Below are 17,198 nucleotides of genomic sequence, written 5' to 3' on the forward strand. Positions count from 1 at the left end.
TAACAATTAAAAACTTACTGTATCATTTTTTAAATCCTTTATTTTTTTTCACTCCAATTCATCCAGTTATTGAACATATCACTCTCCCAAACATTTTCTCTTTACTTATCAGTCTGTTTTTCCCAAAACTGCAACCTCAGGGTCTTCTTTTTTTTCATTCCATTCAACCTCTTCTTCCACTTATATTTCTTTGTTCTCATAACTGTATATGGCAAATCTCCAGAAGAAGGCAGAACCCTCCATGGCAATTAAGTAAGGGGAAATAAAATTGAAGACTCAAAGATGAATTTATCGGGTGGGCTGGAGAGATGACTTCAGGCCAAAAAAGGAACCACGTGAAAGGGATGAAATAAATGCCTTATAATCATATTGCCTCTTTCTTTAATATTTTGAATTAAGACTTCCCGGGGAGCTTAATTTCTATCATCTAATTTCTCTTATTTTGCCTTGTTTATGCCTTCCCTAACACGTCAGGAGTTCTTCTTTTAGTCTATATAGCATGAAATATTCTGGATCTCCTTCTTTCTTGCCTCCAGGAGCCTAAAGAGCTGAGCTGAGGTCATGACTCCTGGGAAAAGTTCCAGTTTTATCAACCATCTCCATTTTTCTTTGACCATCATTTGGGAAGTTTTTGAATCAATTTGTTTCGCACTGTCAATAAGAGGGAGTAAATGGGAGGAGAGAGGTCTTCCCTTTTGGGTTAAAGCCTTGTTATGCATCTGCCTCTCTGGGCTACCATTTGAACTGGCATATTTCACTGGCATGCTGGTTCTTGCTCAGGCAGGGAGGTGAGGCATTGAGCTCACCTCAAAAGCTGCTTTCCTTCTCTGACAAACTTTGAGAAATCCCTTCCTGCTTTAGATATCAGACTTATGTATGTAGAGTGTGCTTTCAACAGGTCTTTTCTTGCTATTGTTAGGGTAAATAAAGTTCAGTGACTTATAAGATGGCTTGGGAAGAAAGAAGGGATCATCCCAGTCTCTTCAATTTCAGAACCCAGGCCACTTGAAGAAAGCAAAAGTAGTTGTCCATGCTGGTCAATTTGACTCACAAGAATGAACCAAGAATTTTTGCGAAGCTCCTTCTTGAACTCAAGGTTACTTTACTCACTCATCTCTATTCTCTATGCTTAAAGTATCTCAAGAATCTTGAGGAGACCAGAATTGGGGTGCTTGAGAGCCATAAAACCATAAGCCATCTGTCAACCCTTTGATATGACTTTAAACTATTTGGAGATTCTAAAATCAAATCATGAATGAATTATAAAAGAATGGAAAAAATAGGTAAAAAGATTAATATTTTACAATTCTTTTCTTCCAACACACCAAGCTCCATAACACCAAATGTACAATATTTTCAGGAAATTCAAAGATTTTTTATACATGCTTTTCCATATATTTAAAAATTACTTCTCAAGTTTGTATTTTCTTTCACCAGGGGTAATACAGCCTTCTAGTTCAGAAAAGATGAAAGAATAGAGGACAAAAACATTATTCAGGTCTGACCAGTTTGGGAGTTTGATATTTGATATCTTTTATTTCCTTTTTCATAAATTGTACATTGGAAATACAATTTAAATAAAGCTGGTTCAGAGGAAATTTGTCTTTTATAGTTTCCAAGATTTTACAACTTAATTTTCAATTTTTAAGACATCTCAATGGCTTACATCTAAGTGCATTTGTTTGCTTGCTGGCACATATACTAGAATTGTTTCAGCATTAATGGTAGCACTCTGAAGAGGATAGGCTAGGCTAGTGTGCTAATACTAGAGCTATTTTTTTCAGTACCACCAGCAAATTGTGAAAACACCGGCACTGACTGTGGGGAAAATCACTGGCAATGGAGTTGGGGGTCTAGGTTTCAGGCTTGACTCTTCCTTTGAGCATGAACCTTATGAACAAGTAACTTAATCATCCTGGACACATGGAGTTGCCCTAATCAGTGTTTTGAAAATTTTGTATAGTGACTTTATGGGTGGTTAGATCAACTTGTTGGGAACAGCAATTTTTTTAAATGATATGGAATGGAATAAAAAATACTCAGGGTGTATTGTATGCACTAAGGGTAAATATTTCATAATTTTTTTACAGAGGGGTGTATATGGGGGAAGTGAGTGTGTGGAAGTACTGTGAGACATTATGTAAAATGGAATTATTATGAGTTGCATTAAAAAATGTGTGAAAACCATGATACAGGTGTCTTCAGTTAAGAATCTCAAGAAATTTTCAGAAGTAGTTCTGCAACTAGTTTAACTTACAGTTCCTTCCATCATCTAGGATGAAACCCAGACTTCTCAACATAGCTGAACAGGCCCTTCATGGTCCCTGGCCCTGGTATCACATGCTCCAGGAACACAGTTGACTGCTAATTTCCAGCTTCTTCAGTACTAATTCATCCTTCTGTGCCCTGCTTGACATTTTCCTCTCTGCTTTAAACGCCTTCCATATCCACCAAGCATTACTTCCACTGGAAACTCTTCCAGGCTCAGCTATTCTTCATAGAGTGGATTGTTCCTTCTCTTGGATCCTTATTACCTTAACTGATTTATGTCGTAGTCTACAGTACACTTTGCCACACTTTAATGGTGGTTTAAATATCTTTCTCACTCTACTAGCCTGCACAGGTTTTAAGGTCAGGTTTTCATATCATAAGATTTTGGTTCATACTTTTTCCTATGCATATACTTTTTTTATTTTTTTATTTATTTTTATTTTTTTATTAATTAAAGAAAAAAAGAAATTAACACAACATTTAGAAATCATTCCATTCTACATATGCAATCAGTAATTCTTAACATCATCACATAGATGCATGATCATCATTTCTTAGTACATTTGCATCGATTTAGGAAAAGAACTAGCAAAACAAGAGAAAAAGATATAGAATGTTAATATAGAGAAAAAAATAAAAATAATAATAATGGTAAAAAAAAAACAAAAAAGGAAAAAGAAAAAAAAGACACAAACAAACAGACGAACAAACAAACAAAAAACCTATAGCTCAGATGCAGCTTCATTCAGTGTTTTAACATGATTACTTTACAATTAGGTATTATTGTGCTGTCCATTTTTGAGTTTTTGTATCTAGTCCTGTTGCATAGTCTGTATCCCTTCAGCTCCAATTACCCATTATCTTACCCTGTTTCTAACTCCTGCTGGTCTCTGTTACCAATGACATATTCCAAGTTTATTCTCGAATGTCGGTTCACATCAGTGGGACCATACAGTATTTGTCCTTTAGTTTTTGGCTAGACTCATTCAGCATAATGTTCTCTAGGTCCATGCATGCTATACATGCCTCATAAGTTTATTCTGTCTTAAAGCTGCATAATATTCCATCATATGTATATACTGCAGTTTGTTTAGCCACTCGTCTGTTGATGGACATTTTGGCTGTTTCCATCTCTTTGCAATTGTAAATAACGCTGCTATAAACATTGGTGTGCAAATATCCATTTGTGTCTTTGCCCTTAAGTCCTTTGAGTAGATACCTAGCAATGGTATTGCTGGGTCGTATGGCAATTCTATATTCAGCTTTTTGAGGAACCACCAAAGTGCCTTCCACAGTGGTTGCACCATTTGACATTCCCACCAACAGTGGATAAGTGTGCCTCTTTCTCTGCATCCTCTCCAGCACTTGTCATTTTCTGTTTTGTTGATAATGGCCATTCTGGTGGGTGTGAGATGATATCTCATTGTGGTTTTGATTTGCATTTCTCTAATGGCCAGGGACATTGAGCATCTCTTCATGTGCCTTTTGGTCATTTGTATTTCCTCTTCTGATAGGTGTCTGTTCAAGTCTTTTTCCCATTTTGTAATTGGGTTGGCTGTCTTTTTGTTGTTGAGTTGGACAATCTCTTTATAAATTCTGGATACTAGACCTTTATCTGATATGTCATTTCCAAATATCGTCTCCCATTGTGTAGGCTGTCTTTCTACTTTCTTGATGAAGTTCTTTGATGCACAAAAGTGTTTAATTTTGAGGAGCTCCCATTTATTTATTTCTTTCTTCAGTGCTCTTGCTTTAGGTTTAAGGTCTATAAAACCTCCTCCAACTGTAAGTTTCATAAGATATATCCCTACATTTTCCTCTAACTGTTTTATGGTCTTAGACCTAATGTTTAGATCTTTGATCCATTTTGAGTTAACTTTTGTATAGGGTGTGGGATACGGGTCCTCTTTCATTCTTTTGCATATGGATATCCAGTTCTCTAGGCACCATTTATTGAAGAGACTGTTCTGTCCCAGGTGAGTTGGCTTGACTGCCTTATCAAGGATCAAATGTCCATAGATGAGAGGGTCTATATCTGAGCACTCTGTTCGATTCCATTGGTTGATATATCTATCTTTATGCCAATACCAGGCTGTTTTGACCACTGTGGCTTCATAATATGCCTTAAAGTCCGGCAGCGTGAGACCTCCAGCTTTGTTTTTTTTCCTCAAGATACTTTTAGCAATTCGGGGTACCCTGCCCTTCCAGATAAATTTGCTTATTGGTTTTTCTATTTCTGAAAAATAGGTTTTTGGGATTTTGATTGGTATTGCATTGAATCTGTAAATCAATTTAGGTAGGATTGACATCTTAACTATATTTAGTCTTCCAATCCATGAATACGGTATGCCCTTCCATCTATTTAGGTCTTCTGTGATTTCTTTTAACAGTTTTTTGTAGTTTTCTTTGTATAGGTCTTTTGTTTTTTAGTTAAATTTATTCCTAAGTATTTTATTCTTTGAGTTGCAATTGTAAATGGAATTCGTTTCTTGATTTCCCCCTCAGCTTGTTCATTACTAGTGTATAGAAATGCTACAGATTTTTGAATGTTGATCTTGTAACCTGCTACTTTGCTGTACTCATTTATTTGCTCTAGTAGTTTTGTTGTGAATTTTTCCGGGTTTTCGACGTATAGTATCATATCGTCTGCAAACAGTGATAGTTTTACTTCTTCCTTTCCAATTTTGATGCCTTATATTTCTTTTTCTTGTCTAATCGCTCTGGCTAGAACCTCCAACACGATGTTGAATAATAGTGGTGATAATGGACATCCTTGTCTTGTTCCTGATCTTAGGGGGAAAGTTTTCAATTTTTCCCCATTGAGGAGGATATTAGCTGTGGGTTTTTCATATATTCCCTCTATCATTTTAAGGAAGTTCCCTTGTATTTCTATCTTTTGAAGTGTTTTCAACAGGAAAGGATGTTGAATCTTGTCATATGCCTTCTCTGCACCAATTGAGATGATCATGTGATTTTTCTGCTTTGATTTGTTGATCTGGTGTATTACATTAATTGATTTTCTTATGTTGTACCATCCTTGCATACCTGGGATGAGTCCTACTTGGTTGTGATGTATAAATCTTTTAGTGTGTTGCTGGATTCGATTTGCTAGAATTTTGTTGAGGATTTTTGCATCTATATTCATTAGAGAGATTGGTCTGTAGTTTTCTTTTTTGTAATATCTTTGCCTGGTTTTGGTATGAGGGTGATGTTTGCTTCATAGAATGAATTAGGTAGCTTTCCCTCCAGTTCGATTTTTTTGAAGAGTTTGAGGAGAGTTGGTACTAATTCTTTCTGGAATGTTTGGTAGAATTCACATGTGAAGCCGTCTGGTCCTGGACTTTTCTTTTTAAGAAGCTTTTGAATGACTGATTCAATTTCTTTACTTGTGATTGGTTTGTTGAGGTCATCTATTTCTTCTTGAGTCAAAGTTGGTTGTTCATGTCTTTCCAGGAACCTGTCCATTTCATCTAAATTGTTGTATTTATTAACGTAAAGTTGTTCATAGTATCCTGTTATTACCTTCTTTATTTCTGTGAGGTCAGTGGTTATGTCTCCTCTTCCATTTCTGATCTTATTTATTTGCATCCTCTCTCTTCTCCTTTTTTCAATCTTGCTAAGGGCCCATCATCTTATTGATTTTCTCATAGAACCAACTTCTGGTCTTATTGATTTTCTCTATTGTTTTCATGTTTTCAATTTCATTTATTTCTGCTCTAATCTTTGTTATTTCTTTCCTTTTGCTTGCTTTGGGGTTAGTTTGCTGTTCTTTCTCCAGTTCTTCCAAGTAGACAGTTAATTCCTGCATTTTTGCCTTTTCTTCTTTTCTGATATAGGCATTTAGGGCAATAAATTTCCCTCTTAGCACTGCCTTTGCTGCGTCCCATAGGTTTTGATATGCTGTGTTTTCATTTTCATTCTCCTCGAGGTATTTACTAATTTCTCTTGCAATTTCTTCTTTGACCCACTCGTTTAAGAGTGTGTTGTTGAGCCTCCACGTATTTGTGAATTTTCTGGCACTCCGCCTATTATTGATTTCCAACTTCATTCCTTTATGACCTGAGAAAGTGTTGTGTATGATTTCAATCTTTTTAAATTTGTTATGACTTCCTTTGTGACCCAGCATGTAGTCTATCTTTGAGAATGATCCATGAGCACTTGAGAAAAAGGTGTATCCTGCTGTTGTGGGATGTAATGTCCTATAAATGTCTGTTAAGTCTAGCTCATTTATAGTAATATTCAGATTCTCTGTTTCTTTATTGATCCTCTGTCTAGATGTTCTGTCCATTGATGAGAGTGGTGAATTGAAGTCTCCAGCTATTATGATATATGTGTCTATTTCCCTTTTCAGTGTTTGCAGTGTATTCCTCATGTATTTGGGGCATTCTGGTTCGGTGCATAAATATTTATGATTGTTATGTCTTCTTGTTTAATTGTTCCTTTTATTAGCAGATAGTGTCCTTCTTTGTCTCTTTTAACTGTTTTACATTTGAAGTCTAATTTGTTGGATATTAGTATAGCTACTCCTGCTCTTTTGTGGTTGTTATTTGCATGAAATACCTTTTCCCAACCTTTCACTTTCAACCTATGTTTATCTTTGTGTCTAAGAAGTGTTTCCTGTAGACAGCATATGGAAGAATCCTGTTTTTTAATCCATTCTGCCAGTCTATGTCTTTTGATTGGGGAATTCAGTCCATTAACATTTAGTGTTATTACTGTTTGGATAATATTTTCCTCTACCATTTTGCCTTTTGTATTATATATATCATATCTGATTTTCCTTCTTTCTACACTCTTCTCCATACCTCTCTCTTCTCTCTTTTCGTATCTGACTCTAGTGCTCCCTTTAGTATTTCTTGTAGAGCTGGTCTCTTGGTCACAAATTCTCTCAGTGACTTTTTGTCTGAGAATGTTTTAATTTCTCCCTCATTTTTGAAGGACAATTTTGCTGGATATAGAAGTCTTGGTTGGCTGTTTTTCTCTTCTACTAATTTAAATATATCATCCCACTGTCTTCTAGCTTCTATGGTTTCTACTGAGAAATCTACACATAGTCTTATTGGGTTTCCCTTGTATATGATGGAATGTTTTTTTCTTGCTGCTTTCAAGATCCTCTCTTTCTCTTTGACCTCTGACATTCTAACTAGTAAGTGTCTTGGAGAATGCCTATTTGGATCTGTTCTCTTTGGGGTGCGCTGTACTTCTTGTATCTGTAATTTTAGGTCTTTCATAAGAGTTGGGAAATTTTCAGTGATAATTTCTTCCATTAGTTTTTCTCCTCCTTTTCCCTTCTCTTCTCCTTCTGGGACACCCACAACACGTATATTTGTGTGCTTCATATTGTCATTCAGTTCCCTGATCCCCTGTTCAAATTTTTCCATTATTTTCCCTATAGTTTCTGTTTATTTTGGGAATTCAGATGTTCCATCCTCCAATTCACTAATTCTAGCTTCTGTCTCTTTAAATCTACCATTGTAGGTATCCATTGTTTTTTCCAGCTTTTCTACTTTGTCCTTCACTCCCATAAGTTCTCTGATTTGTTTTTTCAGGTTTTCTATTTCTTCTTTTTGTTCAGCCCATGTCTTCTTCATGTCCTCCCTCAATTTATCAATTTGGTTTTTGAAGAGGTTTTCCATTTCTGTTCGTATATTCAGCATTAGTTGTCTCAGCTCCTGTATCTCATTAGAACTATTGGTTTGTTCCTTTGACTGGGCCATATCTTCAATTTTCTGAGCGTGATCCGTTATCTTCTGCTGGCGTCTGGGCATTTAATCAGATTTCCCTGGGTGTGAAACCCAGCAGGTTGAAAGATTTTTCTGTGAAATCTCTGGGCTCTGTTTTTCTTATCCTGCCCAGTAGGTGGCGCTCGTGGCGCTCATCTGTCTGCGGGCCCCACCATTAAAAGATGCTGTGGCTCCTTTAACTTTGGAAAACTCTCGCTGTAGCGGGGGGGGGTCGCCAGCCGAAGCGGCTTGGAGGAGTGCCAATCTGAATCTCCCAGCTGGCCTGGAGATCCGTGCGTGGGGAGGGTCGGCGGCCTCCGCGGCTTGGGGGAGCGCCTGTCCAAATTTCCCAGCCGGCCCGGGGCGCCAAGCGTGGTGTGGGGGCACCGGCCTCCATGTCTTGGGGGAGCGCCTGTCCAAATTTCCCAGCCGGCCCGGGGTGCCAAGCTTGGCGGGGGGGCGCCAGCCGCCGCAACTTGGGGGAGTGCTTATCCACCGTTCCCAGCCGAACCGGGAAGCCACATGTTTGGAAGGGACCCTGGTCACCGTTCTCTGCAGCTTGGGGATCTCCGATCCAATTCTCCCAGCTGGTCCGGGGGGTCGCGCGCGGGGGGGGCGCCAGCCGCCGTGGCTTGAGGGGACAGCCTGTCCAATTCTCCCAGCTGGCCCGGGAAGGAGGAGGGGAGGGACTCCGGCCGCCTTCCGCCCGGCCCAGGGAAGCCCGTGCCCCTTGGCGATCTCACCGGAGCGGGTTCTCCCAGCCAGCCAGCCACTCCAGAATGGGGTACGCTGTGCTCTTGGTCTCTCTCGTGGCTCCAGGAGCTGCCCTGTATCGCCTCTACCTCCCTAGTAGCTGTTCTGGAGGAGGAACTAAGACCCGCGCGTCTTACTAAGCCGCCATCTTCTCCGGAAGTTATGCATATACTTTTGTTCTCCCTTGCTCTGAAAACAATTTTATTATTTTAAAACAATACATAGTCACTGCAAAGGATAGAAAAGGAGGGCAGTTGAAAATCATCCTAAATACTACAACTTAAAGATATTCACTGTTAGTATCTAAACGAATGCCTCTCTAAGCCTATTATGCATATATAAAGAGGTAAGTGTGTGCATACACGATCATACACATCACACACACACACACATACTCACAAGTCAAAATGTTACACAATTAAATTCATACATTAATCCAGCCAATTTTTCCTTTCAACAGTGGCATGGACATTTTCTATATCAATAATAAACCTATACATCATTTTTAAAGGCTACTTATAATTTTAATTTATGATAACCCTGGTTTTTATTTTGATTGCCATTTATCAACATTACAAGCAGTGATGGTAGACCTGACCTCTTACTTCTTTTATTCATTAAGTATTCATTTAAAAGCACCATTATTATCCTTCCTCAAAGACTCAGGAGCTCTCTTCAAGGCACTCTACATTCTCCTCTATTCCTTTCTCTTTGGGCATGTCCTGTTAAAATCCCTGTATGTCAGATAGTCTTCTATCTAGCAATGATACATTTAGTCAAACCTACTCTTTCTTATATGAGTCATCTATATCGTTACAAAGCAGAGATGTGACTTATGATAGCTTTCACTTTTAGAAAATGAAACTAATAAAGAGAAATCATGCATATATATTATATGAATCTTTTCAGTCTCATTTCCTTAAATGAAGGAAAACATCTGGATTGTGCCCAATCTTTATCTCTTCTGCAGTCATGGAATACAAGTTAATACGTAGTTGATTTCAGTGGACATTTTTACTTTTCCCACCACTATATCTATTTCTTGGATAGATATAGATCACTAGTGTGCTTCATTAGGAAACTTCCTCTATTATATGAAACCAAAGTCGGATGTGTTATTTTTTCTGAAATGAAACATCTAAAGGAATTTGGAAATTCAAAGCCTCATTACTATTAAAGGTTATTTGTATCAGTTTTTGTGATCTTTCAGAAATATGTTATCTATTTTTATCATGTAACTGAGTATAGACCATATTGTTATGTATTTTCTCCTCTGCTTTTAGCCTCAGTCAAAACTCTCAGGAACTCTTTGTTTCTCAACGTGTGGACTTGACAATAGAATATATTTTTTCATACTACACAGTACTAACCCAACCAATCTCTTAGAAAGCCTACTTTTTTCCATCACCATATTCTAACCTTGACTTCCATCTCACCAAATCTCAGGCATAATTTGCCATGATGTGTATTCCCTTAGGTTTTAATATAAAATTTGTGGCATTTATTACCCACATTCCGGTTATTAGTATTGTAATGATCTGAACCTTCAGTATCACTTTCTGTTTCCTACTCAATTATCAGGAACTATTGCCACCTAGTGTTCCTTTTTCTTTTATAGTAGTGGTTCTCACCAGAGTAGATTTTACCCTGGCACTGGTGTGGAGTCAGCCTGTGCTCCTGTTGTGGGTCCCTGGCCATGTTTTCGAGGGAGCAGAGTAACCTCTATGTGCCTACTGGGGTACCTGTAAGGTGCCAATCTATGGGGTTCAGCCTGAAAGACTGGGCCAAAAAAAAACTGTCTTGGTCTGCCTGCCCTGCAAGCAGAAGCAGCTTGCAGATAGCTAAAACAGTATAATAAACAAGACAAGTGGTTTAAGGCAAAGTGATGCACTAGAGCACGCTGGTGGGGAGACAGTCTGTTTCATAGAGGGTAGAGGGGGAGTTTGCCTTCCATAAATGGGGACTCTTGAAGGCCTAGAACAGCCATAAGCCCAGAACAAGATGCAGACTCGGAAAAGATGGAGAGGACCCTGCACGTTGTGTTTGTCTCAGGCTGATCTTGGTAGGAGGCTAAACTCTGAAGGAGAACACCAGGCAGTTCAGAACCAATTTGCAAAGACTGTGAAAGGTTTTTTTGCATTGGTTTGTTTGTTTTTGTCAGTTCATAGCATTCAAGGAAATCTCTATCATATCACTAGCTGAATACAAACTTAATGGCTAGACTGCTCAGGGAGAAATCCCAGGCTGAACACTTTAAAATATTGAAATATACATTTGCTACAAAAGATTACCTGTCATAGTGTCAATTGAACCCAGGTTGAGGAACCCTGCTATGTTTTTATTTGGAATTTCAGCTTTTCTCCTACCCCTGAAATGTTCAATTTATTATATTTTCATGATTCAATCTAGCCTCTTAGTAGCAGAAATGAAAGATGATTGTTTATATCTCATCCATGTGTATTGCCTTGATTGAAGTGAGATAGCAGCCACTAGTTTCATCAAAGGTGTTTCCCTTGTTGATATAATAATATTAAGTGACCAGATGGTAGTACCACAGTTGCAGGAGTCAGGAATGAAGGAGACAAAGGCATATTTTTAAGTAAAGAAAAGAACAGAGGATTAATGAGCATAATTATCTGCAGATACTCTTTGCCACAAGTGGCATTTGTTGTTATCGAAGTTGCATTTACAAATGGATTGAGGAAGACTCCATGGGCAGCTTAATAGTAACACTGTGGGCTTTGTATTTTCTCTTTTCTTTTTCAGACATTTCACATTTTCAAGAACAAAATGATTTAAAAGGATTACTAGAAAATCTCCATCAAAGTATCCAAGCCAAAAAAAGAAAGAACGTAGAAATCATGTGGCTGGCTGCCACGGTAAGCATGCTAATGTCAAATTTTATTCCCCATCACCACAATGACCTGCAAACATTATCAGGTGTGTGCTATGCAGAGTCCAACTTCTACCCTATAGGTTACTAGTTATCTTCCTTCATTATGCAGACTAGGCATTTTCACTATCTTTGGTAGTTCTATCAATCCATTAGAAGAGGACATGGAAGAAGATGCCATCAACAAGAAAGAATCTTACTCACTGGCTCTTTTTGTGAGATGGATGATTTGACACTGTGAGATTAAAATGAGATGTCTGTGGTCTTCTTGAAATTGCATGTTACTATGCCAATGTCACATATCACACAGGACTTTGAACTGCTACTCTAGAGTCATCGTTTCAACGGAATCTGGTTATCAGATCTCTGACTCACAGCCCTAGTAAAGCTCCTAGACATATGGTTCAATTGATGAACTTTTGAATAAGTTTGTTAGATATTGACATAGAATTTATTGCCCATGGATTGCTCTTGGAGAAATGAACTATATTTTGTATGGTTCTTTCCCATTTTATTGTGTCCTCAAGGTAAAGGAGCATCTGCTTTCCCACCCCAGGTTTCACAAGAGTGAGGGAGACAATTGCATTTTATCTGTCATGACTTTAGCGTTTGTCTGGCAACCGTTCAGACATAACTCACATAAACCTTTGAATTTTGCTAAGCACTCAGCCCCCAGAATCCTTTCATTGGAAAGGCACACATTGAAGATGAGGGCCATGATAGATGCCATGTCTGTAGTTACTGCACAGTGCTTGGCTTGTACAATTTAGAGTCCAGGTTAACAACTCTATCAAAAGCATAACAGAACCTTCCCCCTATTGCCAGCACTTCAGTTATAATAACAAAAATAATGTACTCTCTTCTGAGGACAAGAAATGGATAATTTATGATTAGACTACATAAAATAATTTACCAAAAAGAAGGCAGAAATCTACTTTACTTTCCCTTCATGCCCTCTTAAAGCCCCTAAAGGGAAGGCTATCCAAGGAAAAAATATGAAACCCTTAGCCGTTGCCTGATTTGAAGAGAGCATATAATGACATATTTTATCAAGGGTTTTGACATGTTTTAATTGTGATTTTAATGCTTAAACTGTGATTTACAATTCTCCATTTACAATTTCCCACTAGTCCCATTTAGCACCTTAGTACATTGTACAGGGGTTGTTTTACTAGTTCTTCCACACGTGTGCTGGTTTTTGCATCGTCGCAGGTGACTATGGTTGTTAATTCTCACAGAAATTCCCGAAGATAGGCCATAAGCTATTTTTGCTATTTTACTAATGTGATAGCATGAAAATAGTTTGATCATTTATCAAGTCTGACAAGTTAGGAGCATACAAATATCTTTCAGCTATATAAGTAGATAAATGAAGGGTGCACATGTGCATGCACAAATGCATGTATTCTCTTAGTCTGTGTAGTTCCCCCATTTCAGCACATAAAAAAAGGTCCCCCATAAATCCCATTGATTTCTTAAATATTTTTTTTCTAAAATGTACATACCAGCTATTTATCGCTTACTCACAACTTAGTCATTGAATGGATGATTTTCCTACCTTTATTTACACATGCACCCGTGGTGTATAAATTCAGCATTCTGTAGAACACTGATTTTATTATAAAAAAAGTTTCAATAGGCTGATACTTCAGTTTCAATATCCTTTTTGAAATACAAGGACCTAACAACATTAAGTGAAGAGATAAAGAGATTTCTTTTGACATTTTCCCAAAAGTCTTTGCTTTGATCTCATTCTCTTTCATTTTCCTCTCTTTTTAATTTATTTAATAAAATATGCTTCCATTTATTACATTTTAAATGAAAAATATGAAGATATTTAGTTTTATCTTGATTGCATTTAAAAAATAAAATGAGAATTTAAAGTGGCAAATGTCAATCGACCATGTTAAATCAATATTCAAGTTTATATAGTTCTAGAATTGCAGAAATCAAGACCCAAACTGTTTATCTTAATGGAGTTGCTCCCTGACCCTTCTTTTAAATTTAAAACATTAAATAACTTTATTAGGATAGGTGCATATAATAGTGAAGATAAATTTTAAAGATAATACTTATTTTTTTAAATCACATCTCAAAAGAACAATTGAAGTCTCTAACTTACTTCTATGAATATAGGCAAGCTTTTATTTTATGTTAGCAAATTTGAAAGACTATTTTAAAGGATTAGAATTTTTTCGATGATACAATATTATATGGTAAAATAATGCTCTCACATTTCTCTAGTCACTTAAATTGGAAATAATGAGAAAGTACCAAAGGACTAAACCAATAGGGAATTATTAATCATAGTTTAAGTATCAGAACCGCAATTAAAACATGGCAAAAACCCTTGATAAAATATATTATTATTATATACTTTCCTCCGAGCAGGCAACTACTAAGACCTTGATGACAGGTAATAAAACAGGGCTTTATTATATTGTACAAGTTTTATTTCAAATGCATGTTGATTAGCATTGTTAATACTAAAATTGCTTATTAATATCTCATATCAGAACTCCACTTAGGATAGATGGGAGAAAGGAGTAGTGTTATTCACCCATTAACCATAAGACAAGGAGTCAAGAGATTGCTGATGTTTAGAGATTCTTCTCCTGATTTAAATCAAAATAACAAAAATAAAATAGAAAGAGAAGTAAAACGCAACAGAAGTTAAAGGCTTGGTCATTGGAGTTAGGTAGACTTACATTTGAATCCTGGCTCCACTTTGTTGTGTGCAAGTTACTTAACCTATCTAAACCTCAGTTTCCTCAGGGGCAAAATGAAATTAAGTGTACCTTTCTCTAGGATTCATACAAAATAAAGTCTAAGAGAAAAATCTCTAAAAAATTTCCTAGCGTTGTACCTGGGCTACCGCAATACACAGTGAACAGTGGATATTCTCTTACCCTGGATATTGTTGAGGGTTTCCTTATCTGCAGCACAGCCACCATATGGACCTTTAAATTATCGGAGCATAAAACCAAGGGTTCTCAAATATAAGAAGAGATATTTATTATCTAGAATCCAAATCAAGTGTCCAATCCCAGGAACATAGACTTTTCCCCCTTCATAATTATGCTGCTGCCCCTGAGCTGTGACCATTATCATCATCCACTGCAGATTGGATACCCACTCGGGTAGCATTGCCTCCTCTGCTGGATACCGAACATCTCATCTGCCTTTGATAATCCCCATACCTCTCATACAAAGAGCTAAATAAATGAAACCTATTCCACTGATGCTTTAAGGGTGAAGGTAAAGTTTCTATCCTCCATAGGACAAATTAGAGTAACTGACTCACGAATTCACATAAAGCCAAAGTCACACAGGTGCCGACTAGTAGAGGAGGCTGACACTTAGCAGTAATCTACAGATGAACAGTTAACTTTTTACATGTGCATTACAGATTTGCCGCAAATTAAACGGTATGCGTTTCACCTGTTGTAAAAGTGCCAAAGATAGGACATCGATGTCGGTAACCCTGGAACAGTGCTCAGTCTTGAGAGATGAACATCAGTTGCACAAGGACTTCTTTATCCGGGCCCTGGATTGCATGAGAAGGTATTCCACACGTCTTCAACTTTTTTACTTTTACTTCCATTTTTGAGGTCTCTTTAAAAAATTTTTCAAATATATATTTTACTGGAGGACTAAACATTTAGCAACTTCACTGGATTTCATGACTAATAGTTCATGACATGAAAGATAAAATAATTGGAGGTATTCCTCCTAACTTATTTTAGGCAGTAAAAGAAAATGTGGCTGTATTGTGACTTTATGCGTGAAGACGTATTTCATTAGCTCATTTAGACCTAAGTAAAAAGGACTCAGCATTTTCTATATATACAGGAACAATACTACAGGAACACATACACATGCACAAACTGAGTAATTTTTAATAGGATTTGATAGCATTTTTTATATAGCAATTGAAAAGCACATTTCCTTGACATGTAAGTAACTATGAATATGTGTAAAATAAAACCAAGTTGTTATTAAAGCAAAACTTTAGGCAATTTTACAATGGTCTGCAGGGTCTGCAAAGTCTTTAATTCCTTTGGAAAATTATTTACACATCCCTTATCATAAAGACAGGATGACACTGATACTTTGAAATAGAGAATTGATATTGTTACTCTGCAGATTTAAAGTGCTATGCCTGAAGTCATGCTTCTTGATTCACTTCCAGAATAATTAAATCTACAGTATAAGCTATAATGGGAAGGAAAAAGTGCCTCATTCACAATGTCTGTCAGCAAGGACACACGTTAATTATAAAGTTAAGTGAAACTGTCTCTTTGCTGCAAAGTCTGAGTCAGAAGCTCAGCAGGTGGCATTGGATAGGCAGCTTGTTCCCAGGAAGAAATGTCAGGTGATGCACGGAGAGCACTGCTTCTTATCTACCATGCCATTAGCCTCCACATTTCTTTTAACTGCTGCCGTTTTTCAGTGGAGAATCATTGATGCTTGCCTGCGCTCATTCTATCCCTGTCTGTTTTTCCCACTAATGAGAGGTTTCTATAGTCCTCTATTATACCCACGTCTCTTGACATTTTCATTGTTCAGTGGAATTCGATCATAATTTTTTTATAAATGTATGAGGATGTTTTAGAGGCCTGAAAAGAATGTCTCAGCCATATCACACACATTTGGTTGATATAAAAAAGGTTCTTTCAAAAATAATCTCTCAGCACGAACAGAGGAAAAATTCAGAATCTAAGTATGAAATCCTCTAATGTGCATGGAAAGCATACCAATGTCACTATGGATGGAGCACAGGAGCCGGGGATGGAGAGCAGGAGCACATATTATAGAAGCCAGGAGACTAAAATTATGTCATGATAAATGATCTGGAAGGTGGAATTATTACTTGTATATTTAGGTAGAGGTAAGAGAGGACCCTTAAATTAGAAAGATAATGCATATAAACTTGTAGATAAAGAGTCAAATACTTGTTAAACTATAAAATTGCATACTTCAGTGTTGCCTAAAGGTTATTCAGAAGCAATGTCACTTTGTGCAAGATATTTGCTTATGGCATAACATTTAAGGCACTCACTTTTAAACTGTTAAGGTTACATCATGAGAAATTTGATCTAAAAATGCTAAAAACAACTTCCATAGTCTCCCTATTCCAGTAAAATTCTTCTTTTTTGGTAAATTTCAAATTTGTAAATGTGTGCTTTGGGTTTTGGGTGAGTGCTGCACGAGAATGAGAGAGTCTGTCTGTGTAATTGTATATGTGTTTAAAGAAAATAAATTGTGTTCTTTCCTTAATAACTTGTTTAGTTTCCCAATTTGAGTGTTCCATCTTGCAATACCAGCTTGCAGGTTTATAAGCATAGGCAAACTGACCAGTGGATAAGAGCATGGATTTGGGAAACAGGGGACCTGAATTTGAATCCAGACTCTATGCCATTTATTAACAGTGAGCAAGTTAATCTCTTATTGCCTCTTAATGTGGGGGGCAAGTTAGCTAACCTCTTGGTGCCTCAGTGCCCTCATCTAAAAAACAGACATGATAGTAACAGTAGCTGTTTCTTAGGAGTTTCTCA

At 37.2% G+C, this 17,198-nt stretch overlaps 1 protein-coding gene across 14 annotated transcripts in view; it reads left to right on the plus strand.

Annotated features, from left to right (window-relative positions):
* The window catches only part of INPP4B (inositol polyphosphate-4-phosphatase type II B), a 934,219-nt gene that overhangs the window by 852,963 nt on the left and 64,058 nt on the right, over positions 1-17,198 (plus strand). For all 14 annotated transcript variants that reach the window (XM_077139955.1, XM_077139941.1, XM_077139945.1 and 11 more), the window contains 2 exons: positions 11,514-11,626; positions 15,050-15,204. In XM_077139955.1, coding sequence (XP_076996070.1) covers positions 11,514-11,626; positions 15,050-15,204 — 268 coding nt within the window. The remainder of the gene's footprint in view (positions 1-11,513; positions 11,627-15,049; positions 15,205-17,198) is intronic.

The sequence above is a fragment of the Tamandua tetradactyla genome, chromosome 22 (assembly GCF_023851605.1).
Source record: "Tamandua tetradactyla isolate mTamTet1 chromosome 22, mTamTet1.pri, whole genome shotgun sequence".
NCBI lineage: Eukaryota > Metazoa > Chordata > Mammalia > Pilosa > Myrmecophagidae > Tamandua > Tamandua tetradactyla.